This window comes from Mycteria americana, chromosome 5 (genome assembly GCF_035582795.1).
Source record: "Mycteria americana isolate JAX WOST 10 ecotype Jacksonville Zoo and Gardens chromosome 5, USCA_MyAme_1.0, whole genome shotgun sequence".
Taxonomy (NCBI): Eukaryota; Metazoa; Chordata; class Aves; order Ciconiiformes; family Ciconiidae; genus Mycteria; species Mycteria americana.
In genome coordinates this window covers 14,084,483-14,109,839 of record NC_134369.1, presented here as the reverse complement: position 1 = coordinate 14,109,839, position 25,357 = coordinate 14,084,483, and the positions used below count along the sequence as shown (strand labels likewise).

The window sequence follows — 25,357 nt, the reverse complement described above, 5'->3', positions numbered from 1 at the left end:
GCAATTGCTGGTGCACAGCAACTTTTTCCCCTTCTTAAATATGTTACCCCAGAGGTGCTACCACCATCACCGATTGGCTCAGCCTTGGCCAGCGGTGAGTCCATCTTGGAGCCGGCTGGCACCGGCTCTGTGTGACATAGGAAAAGCTTCTAGCAGCTTCTCACAGAAATCACCCCTGTAGCCCCCCCCGCTACCAAAACCTTGCCATGCAAACCCAATATACTTGTGCCTGGTGTTACTCTGTCCTAGGTGCATTCAACTTGTTAAATGTCATCCCATTAATCATAGCTCAAAGCTCCAATCTAGATCCCTCTGCAAGGCCTCCTGTCCCTCAAGAGAGAAAATAGCACCTCCCAGTATCATCAGCAAACTTGCTAATGGTGCATTCAACTCCTGCATCCAGATCACTGATAAATGTCTCGAACAGGACTGGCCCTAGAATTGAGCCCTGAGGAACACCACTGGTGACCAGTCGCCAGCCAGATGTAGCCCCATTCACTACAACCTTTTGAGCTCTGCCCTTCAGCCAGTTCTTCACCCAGCGCACCATGAATCCGCTCATCCCACAGTTGGACAACTTGTCCAGAAGGATGCTGTGAGGGACAGTATGAAGAGCCCTACTAAAATCCAGAAAAACTACATCTACCGCCTTCCCTTCATCCACTAGGCAGGTGACCTTATCATAGAAGGGTATCAAATTAATTAAACAGGACTTTCCCTTTGAGAACCCATGTTGACTGTGCCTGATGATTGCATTATTCTTTAAATGCCTTTCAATAGTACTCAGTGTAATCTTCTCCATAATTTTTCCAGGAACTGAGGTTAGACTCTGTAGTTCTGTAGGTCTGTAGTTCCCTGGGTCTTCCCTCACACCCCTTTTTGTAGCCTGGAATAATGTTCGCTAGCTTTCAGTTAGCAAGGACCTCCCCAGACTCCCAAGGACTTTGGTAGATGATTGAGAGGGGTCCTGCCATAACATCCGCTAGCTCCTTCAGTGCTCTGGGATGAATCCCATCAGGGCCCGTGGACTTGAGAACATTCAGCTGATACAGCTGGTCCTTTACAATTTCAGTGCTGACAAATGGAAAGTCACTGTTCCCACACTCATAGTCCACTGACTCAGGGGACCGGGCAGCCCAAGGTCTATCAATATTATTAAAGATTGAGGCAAAAACCACATTGAATGCTTCCACTTTTTCTTCATTCCTATTAGTCAGATCACCATCTTCAACAAGTATCTGTCCGATGTTTTCTTTAGACCTCCTCTTGCTATTAACATACTTAAAAAAGCCTTTCTTGTTATCTGAAACAACACTGGCCAGTTTCAACTCTAATTCAGCTTTGGCCTTTCGTGTCTTCTCCCTGCATATACGAACCACGGCTCTGTAATCTTCCTGCGAAGCCTGACCTTGCTTCCAGAGATCATACAATTTCTTTTTCCTCTTGAGCTCCACGAGGAGTTCCCTGTTCAGCCAAGCTGGTCTTCTGCCCCGCTTGCTTGACTTACAACACAGTGGAATTGCCTGCTCCTGTGCTTCTAAAAGGTGGTTCTTAAAAGACTGACCAGCACTCGTGGGCTCTTAAGCCCTCAAAAGCAGATTCCCAGGGTACTCTGCTAAATAGCTCCCTGAATAGCTTAAAGTTTGCTCTCCTGAAATCCAAGGTAGCAACTCTGCCGTCCTTTTTTCTCATTACACTGAAAATTTTAAACTCAACCACGATCACCGTGGCCAAGACAGCCACACATCCCCCACAAGTCCTTCTCTATTCAGAAAGAGCAAGTCTAGGAGGGCATCTTTCCTAGTTGGCTCACTGAATACCTGTGACAAGAAGTTATCTCCTACAAACTTCAAGAATTTCCAAGACCTGCTCGTCTCAGCAGTATGATATTCCCAGTTGATGTCTGGAAAATTAAAATCTCCCATAAGGACAAGGGCTACCAATCCTGATATTTATCCTAATTGCCTATAGAATAACCCATCAGTGCTACATCCTGGCTGGGTGATTGGTAGTAAACACCCACTACAACATCTCCTTTGTTTTCCATCCCCCTAATCCTCACCCAGAGGCTCCCAGCCACATCATCACTAACTGTAAGGGCTGTACAATCAAATCTCTCCCTTATGTATAGTGCTACACTTCCACCTCGCCTGCCCTGCCTAGCCCTCCTGAACAGGCAGTAGCCCTCCATCCCAGCACTCCTATCATGGGACTCATTCCACCAAGTCTCACTAATACCAATGATACTGTAGCTCTGGGAGCTGACCAATGCTTCCGGTTCAGCCTGTTTGCTTCTCATATTGCATGCATTGGTGTACAAGCATTTCACATATGCTCCTGAGCCCTCCATGCTCCCAGGAGCAGTGTAAATGTTCCCACTAGCATTGCCACCCTCAGGCAATGCCATGCCAACCCTCGGCTTACCTACTGCAATCCTGTTGGTATCCCCTTCCCCCATCGATTCTAGTTTAAAGCTCTCTAGATCAGCCCCACCAGTTTACGCCCGAAGACACGTTCTCCCCATCAGGACAGGCGGATCCCATCAGGCCCCAGCGTACCTTGTCTCTCAAAGGCTCTTCCATGGTTTAAAACCCCAAAGTTTTGGCGCAGGCACCAGTCCTGGAGCCAGGTATCGATATCCTGGGCTCACTCCTAGCTCCTAGGAGGCTCTGTTCCATGGTCTTCCCAGGCACAGAGGTGAGGCTGACAGGTGTCTTTCACTGGACCACGTTGCTCAAAGGCCCAGCCAACCTGACCTTGAACGCATCCAGGGATGGGGCATCCACACCTTCTCTGGGCAACCTGCTCCAGTGTCTCACCACCCTCGAGACCAGAGGCAGTTCCCTCAGCCTGCCCTTGTGTGCCGCGTGCCCTGGCCCCTCACCATCTCGAAGGCCCTGCTCTGGGCCCACCGCCCACGCATCAGTGTCTTTCCTGGACTGGGGAGACCAGGAGGGGACAGAGGAGTCCAGATGCAGTCGCCCAAGTACCAAACAAGAGAGGAGGAAAGCATTTTTACTGTTAGGTTCTTGGTTTATTGGTTTGGGGCTTTTTTTAAATTGCTTATTGCCCAAGCTTGAAAAGAACTCCTAATTGAAGCAGCTAGAAGGCACCTTAATGCTGAAGGCCAGCAGTTCTTCCTAGCAGAACTGCAGTCTTCTGCTTCTCCAAAGGAACAGTTGTCTAACTTCTTTGCTTGATCTGTTGGTATTCTTCGTGCGTGGCTGTGGAGGGTCTGGCTTCATCTTCAACCACCCGTCAGGCAACCTGCTTGTCTTCATACTGAAGAAACCCCACCTCCAGGCCCCAGGGACCTCTGTGGCCCTCTGAGGGACAACTCCTGTCACCTCGGCGCAGCAGCCTGGTGGAAGCCAAGTCGTCTCATCCCCTTTTCTTGGGGCTCAGGGCAGAGGAGATGGCACCCCTTCAGGAGGGGTGGGGGAGGGGGTGGGGGATGGGAAAGAAGGGCTCACACCACCCGGGGCAATCAACAAAATAATTGTTGATGCCGGGAGATGGAAGGGGTGAGCCCGCAGGACGGCCGGGCGCGGAGGCTGGGCCTGCCAGCTAACGGCAGGTGGAGAGGCTGGGCAGACGGTAGAGCGCTGGCTGGGTGCTCCTGTGACGCCATGTTGATGGCATCATGGAGGGGAGCCTTGGCACAATGTGGTGGTGCCAGGGGAGCCATGCTGGAGGTGGATCCACTTCCATCGGTTCTTCTTGGTCTTCTGGTGGATCCACCTCCACGGGCTCCACACCATCACCCACATGAGCAATGGCCATCGCTACTGTGCGGCTGATGGTGCCCCCCCTCTGACGCTGCCTCCTCTTCCTCTGCCTCTCCTGCAGCCACCTCTCTGCCTTCCCATGCAGATGTGGGCAGCCACTCGCCTTGCTGCTGTGGGACCCTTTTCTTCCAATCATTCTTGGAATCTGAGGGCCTTGAAGCTCAGCGAATCGTCGGCCAGCTGCTGCGGTCCTTGTATTTATGGGGTCCAGAACAGATGGCAGTGACGTAGTTCATGACATCAGGAGGCCACTGTGATGGTGATGCACGTGGCCAAATATGCCTGTTCTGGGAGTTGGGGGGCCTGTGGCCTGAAAGATGGAAGAAGGAGAAAGATGGCCTCACGGGGGAGAAGGAGGGGGCCGGGGGGGCTGAGGGCCCCTTTCCTGGGGATCGCTCCCCTGTGCCCTTCCGCTGCCCCTTGGGCACAGGGACTGCCCTCCACCTCCCCTCGTGTGCCTCGGCTCCAGCCCTCTCCTCATCCTGTGCCCGGGCTCCCCTGGATGAGGTGGCAGCAACAGTTTTGCAGGAGGGTCGGGGTCCTCAGTGACCCCCCACCGATCCGGCTCCCTGCAAGTGGCACAGCTCCCCATGCCCGACAGTGGCTGAGAGGGGGTGAAGCACCCAGACATCCCGCCGGCAGGAAAGGGAGGCGCAGCCGGCCTGCGCGAGGTCTCCCAGCACTCCATGAAAGAATTGCTGATTGCCAAGTGTTGCATGGGCCCTTCTTCCCCATCCCCCAGCCCTGCCCCTGGAGCGTGGAGAGGTGCCATCTCCTCTGCACGGAGCCCCGAGGGAGAGGGGAGGAGAGGGCCTGGTGTCCTTTGGGACACTGTGCCGGCAACACGCGAGGAGTCTGTCGGAGGGCCACCGAGGGAGGTCCTTGGCGCCTGGAGGTGGCGGGGTTTCTTTTCAGTCTGAGATTCGCCCTCACTCTTTTCTCTACTTTTAAGGAGAAACCTTCTCACTGCTCTTTTTTTTGTTTTAATCCCTGGGGATATTTTTAGTGTTGTTCTCTAACACAAAGTATGGTCCGATTCCTGCACTCATCTGGGAGTTTCACCAAGACGTTTCACCAAGACGTTTCACCACGGCTATGGCAAAGTCAAAGAACAACTCATAACACATCAGTCTTGCTCACGCTCTTCCTGGAACACAACATAGATTAGGCTACTGGTCCTGCAGCATGGAATAAACTGGGAAACGGGCTGTGGGTTGGGGTAGCATATGAATCTTGTGGACTGTAGTGACAAGTTTCTCGGGCATGCAGCAGCAATGGTACAGTTGAGAAAGAAAGAGTCACATCTGTGACTATGGCCTGCTCTGCTGATCAGTTAGCATTCAGGTAAGAGAAAGAAGGCATACTTTCTCCTCCAGCTTCCTGGTAATATCATAAATATATATGGATTTGATTAATTTTCATAACTGGTAGCACACAAACATGTTTTTGAGAAAGTCAGAAGAGACATTTGGTTAACTCTGGGATGACAAAGGGCAAAAACAAGGACTGTTTCTTCAGAATTGGAAAGGAAAGAATCACAAATATCTGAACCAAATAATCTGCTTCAAGATACCAGTCTCCAGGACAAAGTGCTGTTGGCAACGTCATGGTAAGCCATGACAAGACTGCATGAAAGAGGGCATCGGCTCCCAGTTCAGGTAGATGATGTGACTGATTGTTACCATGGGAATGAAATTGGTACAAGGAGATGAACACAGAGAAGTCTTCATCGGGAACAAAAAACACACAATGACAGTTTATGACCTCTACCTTCACCATCTAGGTAACATCCACTATTGTCCCTATTACTCAAATCCTTTCGTGTTGCGCTTTCTCAGTGTGCCTGTTTCATCTGAATCAGTGGCGTTTTGCTTTTTCAGTGCTGCATTTTCATTTTCTGACTCCACAGACAGGTGCTCTTGGGTTGGCTCTTCTGCTTCGCTGCAGCTCTCAGAGTCAAATCCAGCGTTCTCCGCTATGACAGCAGGATCGTCATCCTCGTAACAACAGCAGCACTCCTCAGTGCTTTGGCTGTGATGAAGGTCCCTCTCCTCTTCACTGATGCCAGTTGCCTCATCCTTTTTCTGCATTAAATCATGACCGCCCTTTCCCATGGTGAGATCAGTGAGCAGGGTTTCATTGCACAGATGCTCCTCATCTTCCATGTCCTCCATTCTTTCTGCCAGCTCTTCTGCAGAGGGCTGGCTCAGGTCAGGGTAATCTACAAGGATTGTGTCCTGTTTGCGCTTGAAGCAATCAGAATTATCATAGACAGGATAGGTCTCTTCTGGATAACCTTAGGAATAAAGTGATATGCAGCTTGAAGTGTTACCAGCATTTAAAAGTAGTACTAACTTCAGTGATGGATGCACAAGTTTGTTAGAACAGTTGTTTTTAGCAGTGCCAGTATAAGTGTCATCTATTTAATGCCATGTATACGTCACAGTATTAACTCCATGCCAAGAATGTGCAAAACATGACTTCTTGGGAGATGATGAGAAAACTCCACTTATTTTTAGGGAGCCAGGATATCAACCCTGACTTTCAGGAGTGAACATCTGAGCTTTGCTGAAAGCTATGGGAGCTAACAGGTGAAAATTGTGTGTCTTAGATCTTTAAATGGACCAATTTTTTTTTGTTTCTGTCTACAGACTGATTCATGTTTTGAAGACTTTTGCTATAAACAGGATTATCTATAAAGTTGAAAAACCAGATATGTCAATGACTATGCATTTCATTTTAGAAAATGCATCATGAACTTGACTTAAGAAAACAGAGCTCGAGGTCACTGTTTATGCTGTATGTTTTGGATCATTTTTGAAAGCTTCTTAAAGAGCAAGGAATTAAGCCTGCATTTAAAATTACAATAGTGAGCAGCTCAACAGGGATATCTTGAAAACACATTTATGTAACAAGTAAACACCAAGGAATGGAAAAGACATTAAAATAAAGAATTTTTAAAAGACAGACTTCCTGGAGTTGACTTTTACAACATTGGAGCAAACAAAGAATGACTAATCAAAATTAAAAACTGTAAGTTATCCAAAACATATTGATTCTGATTTCCAAGGGTTTTATGATTTTGCATGAAATCTAGCCCAGTAAAGAAAGGGAAAGATATAAACCTACAGCAGCCAAGACCCAGCAGCAGATGGAGCATATGTGAATATTCATATGCCACTTTTGGCAGCAGATAGTGTAGTGTTTACACTAAAGGAAATGCTGGATGCCTCAAAATCTATTTTCTTTCTATTATGGTTGGGAAAACAAACCACCTCTTGCAAAGTTTTGAACACTGACTTCTGAAAAGGAAGGATGAAGTTAACAAAAAATTTTGAAAGGATCTGGGACTATAAGTAATCCTTATTCAATTTTTCTCATCAGGGTAATGGTAAGAAAGGTGCTTGCTTACCTTCCCAATCCTCCATGTAAGGAGCTTCTTCAGCTTCCTTCTCAGGAGAGATACCATCTATGAATTTTCCTTCTTTCATAACTCTAGTAATTTCTCGGAGCTGCTGAAGTAACCTTTTTTCCTGGTCTGTTGTAACATTTTGAGTCCTGCTAGAAAATAGTAGACACCAGAATTCAGTCCACTATTATTACAAACTATTAACAGAGTTTGAACGCAACTGTGTGTTCCATCCCAGCAGCAGAGTCTGAAGAAACCTGGCTGCAGTATGATCTCAGTGAAGTGCAGACCATCTCAGATCGATATTCAACATCTGCATGTGGCCTGCACTTCAGGTATAATGGTTTATCCATTTATCCAGAAAGACTGCAAACTTAAACAGGTAAGGAAGGCAGGTACAGCCAATGTGAGAGCAAGATGGAAGTGACACACAAGCAAGAGTTATGGTACAAAAGACACTACAGAAATTTCTGGCCTCTAAAAGAGTGTTAGGTGAGAATTAGAGGGCCATACCTTGTTTGAAGCATTATTACGAAAATGTAATTCAGAACCTATGCTACATTTAAAACAACTTGCAGGGCTGATCAAAATGCCTCACACAGACATTAGTCTCAAGAGTCTAATGATCCCTAATTATGGCCACTGAAGGTGTTAAATTTGCAAGGCCTCATTAAGAAACGTCAGTTGGACAGATCATCATGTTATTATACAGAGTCAACAATGCTGCCTGGCGGGGAGGCGGGGGGAGAAGCAGGAATGAAGATTTACAAATTAAAAGAAGGTGTTACATTTAACTTTAACTTGCCCTTTAGAATCAGAGGGAGAGTGGGAGAGGATAGAGATTTTTATAAGATTAAAAGCAAACTGTAATTTTGACTGGTTCTACACTGCTGATTCTAGTAATTACTACTGCTCAGGTAATACAATTACTTACTGTTGTAACAAAAATGCTTCCAACATATAAGATCATGTAGTCACTACATGTTATTTTCTCTGGAAAAAAACCAGTCTCCTAAAAATCTTACGGACAAAAAAGAAGTATTTGGAGGGTGGTGATCCGAGTTCTACTAACTCAGTAGGTCAGAATAAGGAAAACACTTGCTGTACTTAGGGGTGAAAGTGGTTCTGACTGTTGTGCTTGTTTCATCTTGAGTTTCAAGTTGTTCTTGAGCAGGTGTTTGATCTCTGTGTAAGTGCCAGTTCAAGCCTCTCAGGGGACTGAGGCACTACTCTAGCACTCTTTTGAATCTCGCTGTGTTTTAGGCAGGATCTATTGCCCCCAGTTACTCAGAGAGGGTGGCCCTCGGCGTGCGCAGAATGCTGACCTCTAGGCAGTACGTGTGGTCAGACAGATGATCTCTGGTGATCTCCAGACCATCAGATAGAGAGATAATCTCCAAGATTAGACAGCTGCCCAGGGAATCTTAGGGGTGAGATGGGAAGAGGGGAGCTGGAAACAGATTAATGATTTTGGATTTAGGTGATTAGTATCTACCTAAACCTTCTTTCAGGTACCTGAATTCTCATAAACTTAAAAACTTGCAGTGTCCATCTTCAGTTTTTCCTCTTACTAACTGTCGTGACTCGAGCAGCACTTTAACAGGTACTGTGTGCTACTCCACATATACAGGAATGACGGTGGCACGATAGTTACTCCACTAAAGGCAGCAGAGTCATAGTGATTTAAAGCCAAAGAGATTAGCATCATACTGCTGGTCTGTGCGATGGTGACCGAAGTGCTGACCCTGGGCTAGATTTTGTGCACAGTTGCACACACAGTAGTCTGTAACTGAACTTAGCTCAGGAGCAGGCCCCCTGGAGTCATTAGCAGCTACCCAGATTAAACTGTTTGACTGGCATCACAAGGCTAAACATCACTTCTCTGTACTTTCCCTGAGGGGTACTTTGCCCCACAGTTTGAAAAGATCATACGGTCCCAATGCTATATGGAGATTGCACTGAGTCCCTTCAAGTGGTGGTGGCAGTTTGTTCCACAGAACAAGTGAAGGTGTGAGACAGCATCTTCTCAAAAGTTATGCAGATGTAGAATTTGAGATGTGAATTAAGAGGCACACAAAAAGAAATGGTTTCATCAGCTAGCTGCCTTTGACAGAAGCTGTAACAGAACTGCCAAACTAATCCTCCTTTTGTAGACAAAAGTGTGTGTAATTTGAATATATATATCACCAGGATAAAGACAGAGATGCCTATCTGTTTAGTGCAATGGGGAGATATGCTAGCTCAGATAATAGGATCAGTGCAGCTGCATCACTGTGGCATTTCATATAGGAAAATTCCTAATATGCTGGATACTCTCATTAGAAAGCACTACCGTATTATTGCAACCCAAGGTCTCTATTTCAGAGTATTCCTCCTCCAGATACCTTGCTTAAAAGACAAATTTCCCTGCAGGGAGGGAGAAACGAAAACCCATGCACTATTTCTACTTCATTTAAGGCCTCTAGGAAGACTTACTGTAGGATGCTGGCAACGTGTAAGACATCTGGCTGCTTGCGTACGGGAGATTTACCAGGGTATAATGCACTTATGAATACTAAGAGGACAACAGATACAAAAGGTTTACAGTGTAAGAAAAGGTCATTATTTTTGCTCTGTGCATTTGTAGCTCCAACACAGCTATTACTTTTCATAGTGGCAATGCTTGCATTTTGTAGAGTCCCAAAGTGCTCACTAACAGGTAAAGTAAAGGTTTTCTTATTCTTACACTGAGTTCAGAACATTTCCTAAAGAGCTATCATGACTGCAGTGAAAATCCATAGCCTAACCTCATGCCTGAAAATCTCATGCCTGAGATAGGTATCTCAGGCATGTCAACCGGTATTTTTTTGCTTCATGATCTTAAAATAATCACTATTAAAATGCAGCTATAGCCCCAAAATGGGACCCCATAGAGTACAGCCTCTCTCTCTCTTCCATATCACATTTGCTCAGTTTATGGTAAAAAGTTTTTCCAATTGTCAGCCTGGTAAACAGGACTATAAAAGCAGGTAATTGAGCTGCATTATTTCTACCTCTTACCTAATTACCAGAAATTGAGAATTTTTTTTTTACAAGAGAGTATTGTACAATACTCCCACTGAGAAAAATATTTACAAGTTTTCTTCAATTTAAAGTGGTTTCAAAATACCAAATTTTACAGACAGTGGTGAAAAGAATATGGGTAAGACATCTGTGAGAATGGGTAGGGAAATCTTTTGTACCCACTATATCACTCTCCCAACATTGAAACACTCTGCTAAAAGCCTGGAAAAAAGCAATATGCATGCTTTTAATGCAGAGAGCCCTATATAACCATCAATCACATCTTTATTTCTGAATCATCAAATTCCCAGCAAGGCTCCTCATCTCTGCTGAGAGATACTGGGCTATAAAAGTCTACATTTAGAAACCGGAGATACTGAGGTCCCCTTAGTGATAGGATGTGATGATAAATTACACAACTGTATAATTTAAATTTATAACCTATTGAAAAAAGAGCTGGGAAGAGTGCTAGATTTTCTCAGAGCTGTGAATCATTATATCCTTAGGTACTGTGTACTACCCATTTAAGTGTGTGCATTAGGTAACAATTATCTTTGTCCGTCTCTTAGTTTAGGTTTGGTTATGTTGCTGAGGACCCGGCCAGGTAGTTCTTTCTTCCTCTTGCTTTCTTTACCTTGCTCCTAGTCCTTGCTAATACATGCTAGGCCTCATTAAAAGTATCTGTACTTGTACTTTTGAAAGTTTTGCATTTCTGCAAGGGGGTTTCTGTACTGAACGGCTGCAGCAATTGGAAGGAGGTCTCCTTGGCTGGTTTGGAGGTTGATCTTCCAGCCTCATAAAAAAAAAGCAAATCCAAGTTTCTGCCTGCCTACCTTCTACAACACAGGGCTGGATAACACTAGCTATCCCATCTGAGAAAACCCGCTAATAGTATTGAGAGGTCTTCCAGCCTCACTTCACTCAAATGCTTTTGAAAGAAAAAGAAATGAGCAGGACAAGCCACAGCAAGAAAACACCACATGCGCTTGCTAATGAAGAAAGCAGAATAAAATCACACAGCACAGTATATATTATTCCTTTGAAACGGGATTTCTTTCTATGGTACAGCATTATCTGAGAATAAACTGTCCTTCCAAACTCATCCAGATTTCAAAAGTAATGTTTTTTTTAAGAAAATACACAAAATTAGAATGTCTTTGGATTCTAAGAATCTTCACCAGAAAGAGAAAGGCAGGATGAATCCTGGAGCAGTTCAATTGGGAGGAGAACACTCCTGAAGTATAGTGAGAGGACACTGAGGCACGAGCTCAGACCTCAGCACTATTACAAACACTGTGTGTTATGGTGATACATCGGGTTTTGTGACAATGCAAAATACATCCTCTGGTTTGGTTACTGATACTTCACTTGGCAGGCTGGGAGTCGCTTTGCCATATCTAGTATAATGGACCATGGTCTCACCTGGGGTCTTTCAGCATTAGTTTAAATTTGATACCAGTTATTTCTTTCTCTGACTTTTCTGTTGTAAGGATTGCTGTTTAACTGCATATGAATAAATGGAGCTCAAGTCATCTTTGCTCTCTTCCTCTTTCCTTTTTATTTAAATCTATCAACATCCAGATTGAATAAGCCTAGCAATGTACTCTGTGCTCTAATTACACTTTCTAACCATACATCTTATTTTAAGACATTCATCCAGTATTACTGAACTTAATGGGTATCACAGTGTAGATTAAGAAAGCTTCAAAGTCTGGGTATATTTGAAAAACAGCTATTTGCTCCATCTAGAGGTGCTTTTCCCCTTCTGTTTAAAGAGGCTATGTACAAAATTCTTTATTAGATTCAGATTCTGATTTCCCCTGAGGCCTGTAGATCCATCTATATAAATAGTTTGTTGAACAAAGCAGGGAAGTTCTACTAAATAAAGGCTCTGAGCCAATAACACAGGGCGGAACAAATACTGGATCAGACCCTAAACCCACTTTCTCAGTAAAAAATATCCTATCCTGAGAGTCAGCACAGTATCTGGGCAGCTCATAAGCCTATTTCTGGCAGCTTAAAGGTACGTGGAGAGCATTGTGTTAGCTCTCCAAAACAGAGATGAATAATAGTCAAAATAGTATCCTACTGTTTCACTAACAAAACCAGGGCTGCTTAGGGGTTCTCCTGCTGGAACCTGGCCTAACACAGGCAAGCTTGGCACCTCGTCTTGCTGAGACGAGTGCAGCTGCAATACAGGGCACCGTGCAAAGTGGGCAAAACTACATGCTCAAAGAGAATGCAGTTTGAAGCATAAATGAACATAATGTGCAAGTTTGGCACAGAATTGTTCCTACAGAATGGGTTAAAACAGGCATTGCCTGATCCAGACAAAGTTAACATGCGTTACAGCCTGAACAGCTACCTTTCTTGCTTGCAAACGTCACCTTAATATTCATGGTATTTAAATTTTCAAACACTGCAGTTATGCATTGTCCTATTCATGTGTTGTTACACTCATTATGAAAAACATAGACTTGTTTCCAGTGTTTCTTTATAATGTAGAATAGTCATCTTAGATTTACAGCAAACATTAATAAATGTAAGAAATGTTTAAATCCTGATTTTACAACTCTTTTTTTCTTTTCTATTTAGAATTAAATGCATAGATTTGCTGGTTACAGGGTGGAACTAAGTTATAGAATCAGATTACTATACAATTCTGCCCTTAAAGAAATATTTTAAGGATATTCTAACAGGCATTTACATAGATTATAACAGTATTTCTATTTAGAAAAATAATCCATAGAACTGGAAAATAACATAAAACAAATGGGTCTCTTAGGAATCATTCAGAATATTACTTTGGTCACATAAGACAGGTTGTTTTACATACTTTAAATGTAGATGTTTTATCTTCTGTTTACACATACCTGTCATTATCTTCCAAATAACGCACTGTACAAAGGGGGAGGGTAGGGATAGTTGCTTTTCTGTTTAAGGAAAATGAAGTTGGAAAAAATGATTTATTTTAAATATAGATGCTGAAAAGAGAAAAACTGCAGAACAAAAATTGTGATGTGTAAAATTAAATTTCTACAATTTGAAGTAGTAATAAAAATGCTATTTTAATATAGCCAATGTAAGAAAGTTTAATTTCTAACCAGAGCAGAATCTCTCCCTAAAATGCTGTAATTTAAAACATACCCATCATAGTTAGGTCCTACTCTGTTGATTAATTTTTCCATAGCTTCTTCTGTCTCTCTCAGTTTTTCCTGGAGTTGAGTGAGCTCATAGTCAGCTGTAAAACAAACAAAATCCCAAGATCCGTCAGTAGGAGCTTTGAAAATGTATCCCTGTCCCACTATCACAGGTAGCATATGCTGTACCAAACCAAACCGGCTTTGAGGAAACTAAAACATGCAGCTTAAAGAGTTCTACCTACTTTTCCTGGTATAAGAAGGCAAAGGCTATTGCCAATGGTAATAGGACACACAGAAAGCACCTTCTTTCAAAGGCTCCCGAGCAAGCTCCCAATAAGCAGAATGGGCCACTGTAAATGCCCTGCAGATTAAAGTTAGGGAAAAGAAAATACCGTTTTTTTTTTTTCCTAAGGAAACCATAGTGTTTTACTGTCTACTGCAGAATTAATAGTTCTCATGGAATTTCCCTGTTAAGTCCTTGGGAACAGAGATAAAAGGTCACTTGAGCATTTTCTAATGAGTCTAAGGTTTGAGAAACCACATCTTTATCAAAGAGAATAAAGTTCATGGGCTTGATGGCATCCAACCCTGCACAGGTGTGCCAGGGTAGGCAGTGAGTGCTAACGGTCTGCCAGGCTTAGCGGGATGAACAACAGCTAGCCACATGGTGTCTGTCTGGGGAGCAAAGCACGGTGTTTCCATGGTTGCACTTTTTTCAAAAAATGTGCCCGTACTACAATAGTAGACACATGCATACATGCAGGAACACCCATACTGGCTTTAATTTAGCCAAAAGCGTAAAGTAAAGACGCAACAGCATGGATGTCAAGAAAAGTGCTTGAGCTCCTTATTTGGCTTTTGTAGCTCACGCTCAAAATCCTATAGCTGAGACTTCATTGTTCCCAACCGCAGAACAAAATGAAGCCAGCCTGGGTTAGTTCAATATTCAGCTGCTACAGGCACACCCATTTAAGCAGCACAAAGGCACGATGGAACTCTGACATAGTAGGAATGGAGAAAGCCACCCACAAACATCCTGCTTTTGGGAAGATCTCTATTCTGCAGAGAATGTCATTACTTAATGTATCACTGATGTAATTATTTTGCATGTCTGAGACTTTAAAAATAGGGGAAGGGAAATTGGCAAAGAGAAAGGAAGTTACTCCCTCCAAGTCACTATGTAAGTGGTTCCTAGTCCAGTGACTTGTCCCCTGCTCTGCTACAGCTTGCAACGAAAGCTTTAGGAATACAAATGAAGGGCTCTAGAAAAAGGCAGAGTAATTTTCACCACTAGTTCTTTGGGTTGTAATGATGGTAAATATTTAACTTACTGCAAAGTTAGTTTCTCTTACCAAGCATTAGAGAAGAAATACAATTACCATTGCTAATAAATTGCACAAAATTGCCAGGCACAATGCAGTACAAGTGCACTGAAAATACAATCTATAGCATTGAGTACATTAGGTATTCCTAATATACGCATTAATGTCAAGATAATTACAGCTATGTTAAGAGAATTACTTTACTGCTAGCACTTTCTATAAAGCCCTAAGTACTTTTCTTTCCTATTACAATTTAGCCAGCTAAACAGAACACATTTCAATACTGTTATGGTAACTACTCATCAAATCTTCAGTAGTAAGCTTATTAATTTACCTAATAAATGTCTACAAATAGTTGAATCTATCCCACCGATGTTTAGGTAAAATCGCAATAACATTTCAGAATACTGTTTGTTTTCTCATCAAAACTTTGAGCATTGCAAAAAGGGAACGGAAAAAGTAGAGAAGTACCTGGTGATGGCTAAGAATTCACAAATTCAAAAAAATGAAGGTAGCTTTTAATAATATATTTATATACTATTCCTAGAATATTAGGGATTATAGAATAATTATAGATGGACATCCTATTATCCATTTTTAATCATTATCTACATAGCTTTTCAGCAAATCCATACAGTTAATTCCGTGAACCTCATAAAAAGCCATTGCTTCCAGGGGGGCTTGGGATCAGGCTACTATCGCAGAGCCTCATTAGCCGAATGAGATTAGAAAGTGATGGTGCAGTAATTCACTTTAACTCTTGCTTGTTCCAACACAGAAGCTTCTGGCTTGTTCTTTACAGTGGGGAACAGCAGCTTTACAGTGTGCCCAGAACTTCAAAAACCCAGTTGGACCATGCCTCTACAGAGTCAACAGCTACACAGACAGTCAGAAGTCGTACTCACTGATTTTCCTCTTCATGTTTCCAGGTGCAGCAGTAGGGCATTTCCGCTCTCCAGCAATAGTTTTTCCCTTGGAAGCCAGCTGATGAGTGAAAAAAGACAACCCTATTATGAGTTACAGCAATAGTAATATATAAGCCCCAAAGGCAACAGAAAAAAGGATAGAAAACTAAAATATGCCAGAAAGTAACCACAGAAAAGCATGCCCAGCAGCAAAACCAGACAACCATGAAAGATGCCTGGGAGATCTTCCCAGCTGAAAACTCGTAAAAGACACTTGGAACGAATTATATTTTTAAGCATAGTGAAACCATAACTCATCAAAAATAACTTTCATTTTAGAATATTTATCTGTTCCAGCCTGATCCTTTAATTCTTCTGTATATAGGAGGGAAAAAATAGTGCATTGGGCAATTATTGTGAAATAAAGGACAGGTTCTGAAGGAATTATATGTGACCCCACTTGTCCCTCTTGCAACATTTTCTGCCATTATTCCTTACCAACTTTGTACCTGCAGCAAAGATACTGGCTGGCTCTATACAGAAGCTGCAGGCTATCTATTTCTTTTGTTGTCTCTGTGTTTGATCAGCTCACCCAATTCACCTTGTTCTTGCCTCTTGTCTGTCCAGAGTAGGCTCAACTGTTTGGACACCGCTCAGTCTGGGTTCAGCCCCCACTCAAAGCAAAAAACATTTCCACAAGTCCACTTCTCCCTCTTCCCACACAGCTGACTGTTATCACCTACATGCAAGTCACGTCTGCATAACAAAAAGCCATGAGAAGTTCAAATCACATGTGAAACACTTGAGGGGAATTTGGGCTGTGGTTTTTTAAGCTAGCTTTCAACCAGTTCCTTAGCTGGGGTAGTTCTAGCGTGGTCAATACCACCTTGCAAACTCCCATTCTCCAACAACGTGGTGCTTTTGTTCCAGAAGGTATGCAATAATTGTACTCCCTCTCTCCCACTTTAAATGCATAACACAATACATGACATATACAGCATATATAATATGTAGTCACACATAATAGAAAAGAATACTATGTGTATATTCAAAATTAATCTAACATTGTTCTAGACATACACATTTTCGGGGGGGGGGGGATCCTTAAAAAAATTGTAAGAGGTCAGAGGCCAATACACGATTTTAGCAACCCATCCCTGCATTCTTAGCTACAGTCTTTGCAACAGCAAAAACCACAGGATACACCAAACTTTCAACCACCAGCCAAAGGTCCAGCATAAGCATTTTTTTTTGAGCAAGGCTGAAATGGAACCAGGTACAGAAATGGGAATATTGTTTCTGTTTTGAGGTTTTTTTAGTCGTTATTTTCCTGAGTTTTCAATTTATGTTGGTCTTACCTTAAATAAAATGTACAGGATATATAAGAAGATGCCAAATCCATATATAGGGATAATCTGCCCCACAAGACCTCTCCCAGTTCCACCAGTGCTTCCACCACCACCTCCACCTGCCTTGGCTTTGGCAACTGCTTCAGCAAGGTGAGACCTTGGAAAATGAGGGGCAGTCCGGCTGTCAGGAGTGGCCTGGTATTGCATCCTCGGTGGAAAGTGACCAAGCTTCCCTGCAAAAAACCACACAACGATTATTTTTCTTCTATTACTTTTCAGCCTTTTACATGCAGCCTAAAACTGCAGGGGGTGCAGCTGACCTCTTTTCTCTACTTTTAAATGCACCACCACTGATGAATAAAGTAACTTGTTGGACTGTAAGTAGTAAGTCTGTAAACTCAATCCTCAGTCACTTACTATATGCAGTGCTAGGAGTTAGGTATGCACAATTACTCTCTTGATTTGAAGAAGAGAAAAAGCTGGAAGGGCAATTACCAAAACACAGAGTTTAACAGCTATATACTTGTCCAAAGACCCTATGAATCGGCATCCCTAGCAGGATGAAAACCCAAACCCTTACTTCTGGTTCTCTGCTCAAAAAAACCCCAACAACGTATCGGTTTTCTGCTGTGAGCCCGATCAATATTACGCAGAAGCATGTTAATGTATAAACCACTACCCATCTAGCATCCTGATACATGACTGCAGTGTTTGCCCAGTATAGATTTTCAGCTGTTGCTGTAAGAAGTCGTATTTTACCTGATTTTACCAAATGAGTAACGAAAGATAAAGAAAACTGATGGCACCTCAAACTGTTCTCCTTAAAAAGGTGTTGGGTAAAGCAATGTAAGAGGGGAGACTGAATATAGCTTGGGACATATGGTCTTTGGCATTTTAGAGAGGAAAAAATGATTTCTAGCCTTGAGAGAGGCAGAGAGAATTTAAAACAAGAAAGGGGAGTGAGCATAAATGGATGCATGGATGCTAGAGTAAGACTGCAGAGAGCCTGAAATGGTGCTGTGGACGATTTCATTCAACTGAAAGGCACTAGAATCTCAATAAATCTAAGCTCATGCATTATTCTATTTTCTTGCTGCCATCGATTCAACAATTTTGCCATGAAATTCACTATTTTGCTCCTTTGTGTACTTGACATCCTCTTTCTATCTCCATACCCAGCCTGGACTTGCCCTTGCACTCCCTTCCACTGTTTGGGACTGAACTGAATTACTCAGCTACTCCACCACCGAGTCTGGAGGCGGAAGGCATTGGATGGAAGCAGCAGAGACGGGGACGGCCAGGCTGGGCTGCAGCTCACCCCCTGATGCCAGCTGCAAAACTCCCCCTCCCTGGCACATGCAGCAAGAAAGCCAGGCAGCCTGGACACTGGTCACTGGCGCTGGGGTAGGCTGTGTGCACTTGCATTAAAAACCCCCAAAGCCAGGTTTGAAATAGCACCAAAAATAACTAACTTTCCTTCTGTAAGTACCCAGCTGCAAACATTTTTAAGAGAAGCAAGACAAGAGAAAATTAAATTAAATTAACATTTGCTCTTGCTAGGAAACACCATCACAGGCAGCTAAATTGCTGAGCACAGAAAATTACAGTAAATAGGTATTAGGAAGTGATATCAATAATTCGTGAAGTTCTACTATTAAAACCACATTTTTCTTTTAGGTGATGACATATATTCTTTGAGTGCTGTAGGCTTTAGTGAAACTGCTCAGGCATACCGCCACTGACCAAAACCACTCTCAGATGAGTTCAGGCTTAACTTAGAGGAAGCTGTTAGCCTGCACTTTAATTTTAGTGAAGTATTCAAAGTTTGTGATGGAAAGCATAGCATCTTATTTACAAGGAAGTCCCATTGCTCCAGCAGGAGTGCCTTGTAGCAGTAGGTCACTGGGGAAACAAGTGTGATGTCGTGTAGAGAGCAGTTATCACTGAGGTAGGGATGAAACAGCAGGGTAGATAAACCTTTGTCAAACATCTTATACTCATGCAAATATTATTTATTTTAAAAAAAGAGAGAAAGAAAGCACAAAATAATTGACAAAGGTGAAACTGTCTTTAAAGGGAATGGTTTTCTAAATTATCCACAAGGCCTCGTTTGTGCTTTAAAAGATTCAATTCAATTAATCAGGCCAAAGGGACACACACTAGTAATTTCATTATCAAAATAATTTTAAAGGGGAATTTCATGGCTTCTAGTTCTAAATCTTCCCTGTTGATTTTTAAACTTTTATAATTATTTCCTTATTAAAAAAAAATATTATTTTCCATAGATTTTTATTGTGAAGAACCCATGCAAATTATAGAAGAAATCAACAGCACAGGCAACTTTAAAGCATCATATGCAAAAAGCTATCAAATACACAATATATAAATGGAAATCCGTAGCGATTTGGATGCCACTGTCAATTAAACAACATACCTTGTGCTATTAAAAAACCCAATACCCTAGCACACTGGTAGGTGATATGACTGGATTCCATGTTTCCAGAGACAAAACAAACCACTTTCAAATGGAGACAAGAACATCCTCTCTGTCAATAAAATCAAGTGACACTTCTACGTGAGCACAGAAGGGCATGTGTCGGGTCCTTTTTTGCTGCACCTTCCAGTTGCCAGTGCTGATGGCGAGTACTTCAACAGGACATTTTCCACGCTGTGGGAAGAGCACTAACCTCCATTTAGCTTTGAAGGGGGCCACAGTGCTGCTCTCTTTTTGAAACATTTCTCAATTCCCCTGCAACAGCCCGAGAGCTTCACGCAGACCTGATTGCTGCACGTGGTAACTCCACCAAATACACCCTACCTGGCTTTGCGATATTTTTACCTAAGATTTACCCAACACATTTAATAATTTGCTAGTTTAATGCTTCAAATCAACTTTGCAAACCAGCTACAGGGCAAGCAGAGAATGTTTTGTCTAATCCTGTCCCTTCAATAGCTTTAACTCCAGAAATGAAATTATGCCCCAGCTAACATTTGTATCGATTAAGAGACTGTAGATTTCTGAATGTAGGTGAAGTCCCTAATAGCAGTATCACATTAGAATTACTGTGTTTTTTTAAATGTTTTAACAACATTAACACTCAACTGGAAAAAGCAAATCTTAAAAAGTATATTTGTAGCACACCTAATACAACAGCCAACCAGCTGATAATATTCAGACCATCCAAGTGTCTTTTTTCCAAGAAAGCTGTTATGTGTTCTACCTAATGGGGTTTAGGAATTGCTACTGAGCCCAACCTGACTATTTATAAAGTTATTTAGACTTGGGTCATTGTACGATTCAGCATCTCTTAGCCTAGATAACATGTCTTTCTGCAACATCTGACCAGCTATAAAACGCAGGGATACATACATACACATATAATAAAAAAATAAAGTTTGACATACGGGAAGTACACAGGGGCTGTTGCTGTATTAAGCTTCCACTCCATTCATCAGGAGGTTTACGATACATGACTTCATTTATAAAATGTGCACGTTCTTCAGACCCCAGGAAGCATAGGGGGAGGGTTAGAGACGGGAAATGGCAGTCTGGGAAGCGCGTGTGACTTGTCCAAGCTGACAGCAAAGCAAAGGATGCTGTTCTCATCGCTCCTCAAATCTCAATCAAGTGCTCCTCAGGAGGACAGTACCCACAGTTCTGCTCATGCTCTGCAGTAGGCACTCGGCCTTTTTTCTTCGCTTCCATCCCAAAACCATGGTTACACTACTTTGGTTTAGAAATGCTAAGATTAAGTGTGTTTTTTCCAAGTAAGGCATTACTATTCCTTTCTGTGCATGCAAAACCAACCAAACAAAAAAATACAGCCCAAGGACAAACCAGCTAGACGTTTCACAAAAGCTTTAACTGAAAAAAACATGTGACAGTGAGATACAGAACTATCCTCCTGCCTCAGCAATGCAAATTCCAGTCCTCAAACCTATCTTCAAACTGTACTCTGACCCCCATTAGGGAGTTTAGGGATGCTTAGGTGCCATTTACATTTTCCTGGTAAAATGTTCATCGTAGTGAGTGAAAAAGAAAACCACTGCTTTTTCAGACAGTCACAGGGATCAGAAATGAAATACGCTCTGTGAGAACCAGAACTCAAGAGTTTTGTACATTTTTCTCCCCTGCTCTGTTGGACTTGATATTTAAAGAAGACGTGTGCTCTAAGCAAAGCTTTTGCTAAGTAGAGCTTTTGCAAGACCTCCCTCTCTGGTAGAGGCCAATAAAGAGGCATTCATATTGAAGCCTTCTTCTCAGGACACTTGAATCAATCTTTAGCCCCTCTCAGCAGTGTGTTTTCATAAAACATTTATTTTCTCTCTCTCTGTGTCCAATGAGATAAAGTGGCCAAAGGGTTCTAAAGCTGCAAGTGGGAACACACAGACACACGGGCTCCATGATAAAGTAACCTGATCTTCTCTAGACTGAAAGTGTCCTCCTAGGTTTTCTTGCATAGCCTCCATGTTTAGTATAATAGCTTAGAATAATCTGTGAAGAAACTGCTTTCTTGACATTTAATCTAAATTCTCTTTCAAGTCACTGTATCATTTCTGCAGCTATTCTTTAACACCCTCTAATTTCGCCAACACCTCTGCCCACAGAAAGCCCAAGTAATTAATCGTTTTTATAACACTACAAGTTCACGTTCGGATAATGATCCGACCGTTGAGGCCACTCTCTATTTCAGTATTATATACACTATCACAAGACCCATGTTTTAGATTTTTTACACATGCAGTCATTTATATTTTTCTCTTCTAAATCTTTTTATAAATACTTCTGATTCTGGCAGATAGTGTAACATGAAGATGAACTCGATTCATTCATGCATTCATTTAGTTCTTACTATTTTACTGACATTTACAAAATACCTCTAGCTGTGTTCCCAACAACACAACTTTAGTAACCTACCCAAAAAACATTAGAAGGAATGACAGTTTTGAAATCCTTACTTTAAACCACCACACAGGTGTTTTTAATGGATACAGTCAATCGCCTGAACATTTTTTATTAAATATTGCGGGTGAAGGTTAAAAAGGAAAACACAAATACTAGCCAAAATGGAAACATCTTAACTTTCTTAAGTAAGGACACCTGCAGGCAACTGATGCACACATTGCACAAATCCAAGTTGGGCAGAGGCATTACCTGAACAGTCACATATTTTTCTTGTAAAGCTGATGCCACTTTAGGGTTCATAGGAATGCAGACAGACTATACACCTATTGCCATGGAGCTGTAAGGTTTTTCTTAAACTACCAACTTAGAGAGTAGTTTTACAAAATGCATAGCATATATTTATGAACACTAGACTTAAAAGTATGTTTTAAACTGGTAGTAGCTCTTTTTTTCCTCTTTTCTAAAAGATTTTTTTTAAAAAAATCTAATACCTGTCCATGAAGTAAACTAGAAATGCAATACATTCACAGTAAGTTCTTTAAATAAGTTTTCATATACATGAAACTATTACTGTCAAAAAGAACAACCTTCCTGTCTGAAACATAATATTAACTTCTATAGTACTATGCTCACCATTTCCCTAAAAGAGACCTCTGAAAATGGCTTCATTAGAGAAAGCGCCATTCCCATGCTTAAAACCCGTTTCGATAAAAAGCCTTCTGGCAACACTGAGTTCTAACAAATGGTAGTAAACTCTAAGAATGTTTTATTCAGAGGCATTTTGCCCCCAAGACTACAATAAGCACTTTATTAACTTCAGGAATGACATGATTACTTCAAGTCCCTGAAATTTTCATCAGGTAACCGCAGTTATCAGTTCATTGAAGAGGACAACTAATGACAGAGGTATGAATTGAACTGTTCAATCAAGATTTATTCTTCCAATAAAAAATAAATTCAGGTGAAATAAAGTTTGGTCTACAGAGCAGGTGTAATGAAATTCTTGCTATCAAATTGAAAATATGGACTATAAATTCTCATCTGAAACAGATCAGCTGAGGTGAGGTATTATGTCCTCGGCCAAAGACAGGTGCTGGGGTGCAACAGAGGAGCACGCCGAGCGCTTGCTCTGCACCAGGCACAGGCTAACTCGTGCTGTACAGTGATCTCCTGCACGATGATGGAAAGACTATTTACGCTACCTATTTTAAGCATTTAACTGTGGCTGTGATTAGTCAGCTTACGACAGCACTGCTTAAAGCAGGCTGTGCTAGAACAGGTATGAGCATCATTCATCAGACAGATGTCACTGAAAGTAATTTGGGGGCAAGTCTTTTTTTTTTTTAAAGCCAATTTTTCTGTCAGATCCATTCAATCCAGTCCATCCTGCAGCCAAAGAAAGAAGCCCCAGAACTTTAACTGACAACTGCCTAAGACTGCCCTACTGTGGGAAAACGGTTTGTCAAACTGTGTCATCTGGTATCACTGTGGGGTCAGAGTCGGGCGCTGCACATGGGCAGCAGTTAATGGAGACACAGGTACCACCTCCCAGAGCACCTGCTCCCATCTCTGCTTCAGGCAGGGGAGTCCACAGTCCTCACTGAGCCACTGTGCCTTTGTGGAGCCCAGCATTGTGCCCTCACAGTACTGCTCTCGATGTGCTGTCAAAAATATCAGCTAGCATTCAGGTTTTCAGTGTTAGAGATGATGGAATGAAACTATAAACCTGTAGATCTACAGGGCTGATGAACCTATATTCATGTTCTTAAAGACCAAGGATATGAACAGCAACCACAGAAGGGTAGCCATAGTATACAAGTCATATATTTTGGTTCACCATTAACATTGTTTCAGCAGTAACTTCAGCCTGAAGGTCCTTAAAAAACCCTGGTCAAATGAAATCAATGTCACTGAAGTGTACTGTCACGTAAGAACCAGGCTGTTGGAAGGATGAAGAAGATAAAGTCACTGAACGCGAGTCCCTGTGGGACAGCATCCAGCACAATTCAGAAGTTGTCTGTACTTCCCTCAGCCTCACCTCTGGCTTGCACACAGCCCTGGGCAAAACTCTTTCTCTGCCCAGAGCTGGGGCTATGATACTAGCTACTTTTGTGAAGTGCCCTGGGGAGAAAAACCTACAGTAAAAGGCAATGGGCATAAAAAGAATGGGAGATGCTTGTATGAATCCATTCCTCCAGTACTTAAGCTGGACATGCAGAGTGGGAGGGCAGGCACGAAGGACATAGCTTGAGGGATTGCAAGGACAGTCTAAATGAGTCTAAATGAGTCATCATGTGGCACATTTATTATGAGAATCTGCTGCATGAAAGCCAAGTTTAAAATACTGGAGTAGGAACTAAACAATGAGTATGATTCAAATGAACCTTTATTTTGTATGCAACAACAAAAGCGTTCTGTACAGAAAATAACAAAATAATGAAGCTTTCAAATAAAAAGTGATGTATCACAACGAAAAAAAAATGTGGTATGAGTCTGTCTCTTTTCAGTAGCTTTGGTACCTCACTCACATAAAACAACTAAAATGAGACTTGGAAGACTTTAAACATTTTGAGGGTAAAAGAAAAAAGGTAAATTACAACAAAGACGAGAACAATAAATTCAGCCTTTGACACTCCACACATCTTTAAGGAGAGAGCATGAGAGAGTGATAAGATTACCACTTATGGAAAGGATTAACTACTCTACGTTTTCATACCAGGCTGCAAAGCACCTTCCAGACGTGCCGTGCAACCAAGGCCCGCTCACACACCGCCCGCCCGGCGGCAGCAGCACCCCCGGGGGCGGCGAGCTCACGGGCCGGGCCCAGCACGGCAGCGCGGCCCACCGCCGAGCCCCTGGCGAGCCGGCGGCGACAGCCCGCCCTGCCCCGGGCTCACCGCTGAGCCACCCCCCGTATTTCACTCTCGGCCCCCGAGCAGCAGCCGAAACACGGACCTCGGCGTACCGGTGCGGGGGGAACTGGCGGCGAGGAGCGACCCGCCCTCGCCTCAGCGGAGCCGCCGCCGGCGGGGCCCGCAGCGGCCTCTTACCCTCGGGCGGCGCGGGCGCTGCGAGCGGCGCAGCCCCGGGCTCCTGCCTCCCGCCGCCCCGAGACAAGAAGGTCCGCGGCAGGAGGAGGGAGACGCAGAGCACCAGGCAGGAGACCATGGCCACCCTGCAGCACGTCGAATACGCCATGGCGGCCCGCGCGCCGCGGCAGTTGCGGAGCCGTCACCGGACCGTTACCGCACCGGTAGTCCCTGCGCAGGCGCAGGCGCGGGCAGCGCGCGCATGCGCCGTGCGCCGGCGCGGCCGGGCGGGAGCCTGAGAGAGGCGCGGGCGGAGCGCCTGAGGTTGGTCCCCGGGCAGGGCTCGCCGGTGCAGCCCGGTGCGCTCTGCAGGGCAGGTGTTGAGAAGTGGGGTGTGGGAGCCCCAGCTCCTGGTCTGGGTTGGGTCCTTATGGAAACGGTCCTGAGCCTCAGAAACGCAGGGC

General features: G+C 43.2%; 1 protein-coding gene across 4 annotated transcripts; it reads right to left on the bottom strand.

Moving 5' to 3' along the window:
* Positions 1 to 3,443: 3,443 nt before the first annotated feature.
* On the bottom strand, positions 3,444 to 25,134 carry RIC3 (RIC3 acetylcholine receptor chaperone). 4 transcript variants are annotated; one of them, XM_075502195.1, is made up of 7 exons: positions 24,915 to 25,134; positions 16,968 to 17,191; positions 15,610 to 15,688; positions 13,387 to 13,480; positions 13,113 to 13,172; positions 7,201 to 7,349; positions 3,444 to 6,084 (listed from the first exon to the last, which is right to left on the bottom strand). In XM_075502195.1, exons 1-7 carry the CDS (start codon positions 25,060 to 25,062, stop codon positions 5,594 to 5,596), a joined length of 1,245 nt encoding a protein of 414 aa, XP_075358310.1. In that variant the 5' UTR covers positions 25,063 to 25,134; the 3' UTR covers positions 3,444 to 5,593. The 4 variants fall into 4 exon arrangements, with proteins under 4 accessions (XP_075358310.1, XP_075358311.1, XP_075358312.1 ...); XM_075502196.1 differs by having other exon boundaries at positions 7,201 to 7,346; XM_075502197.1 differs by lacking the exon at positions 13,113 to 13,172.
* Positions 25,135 to 25,357: the final 223 nt, after the last annotated feature.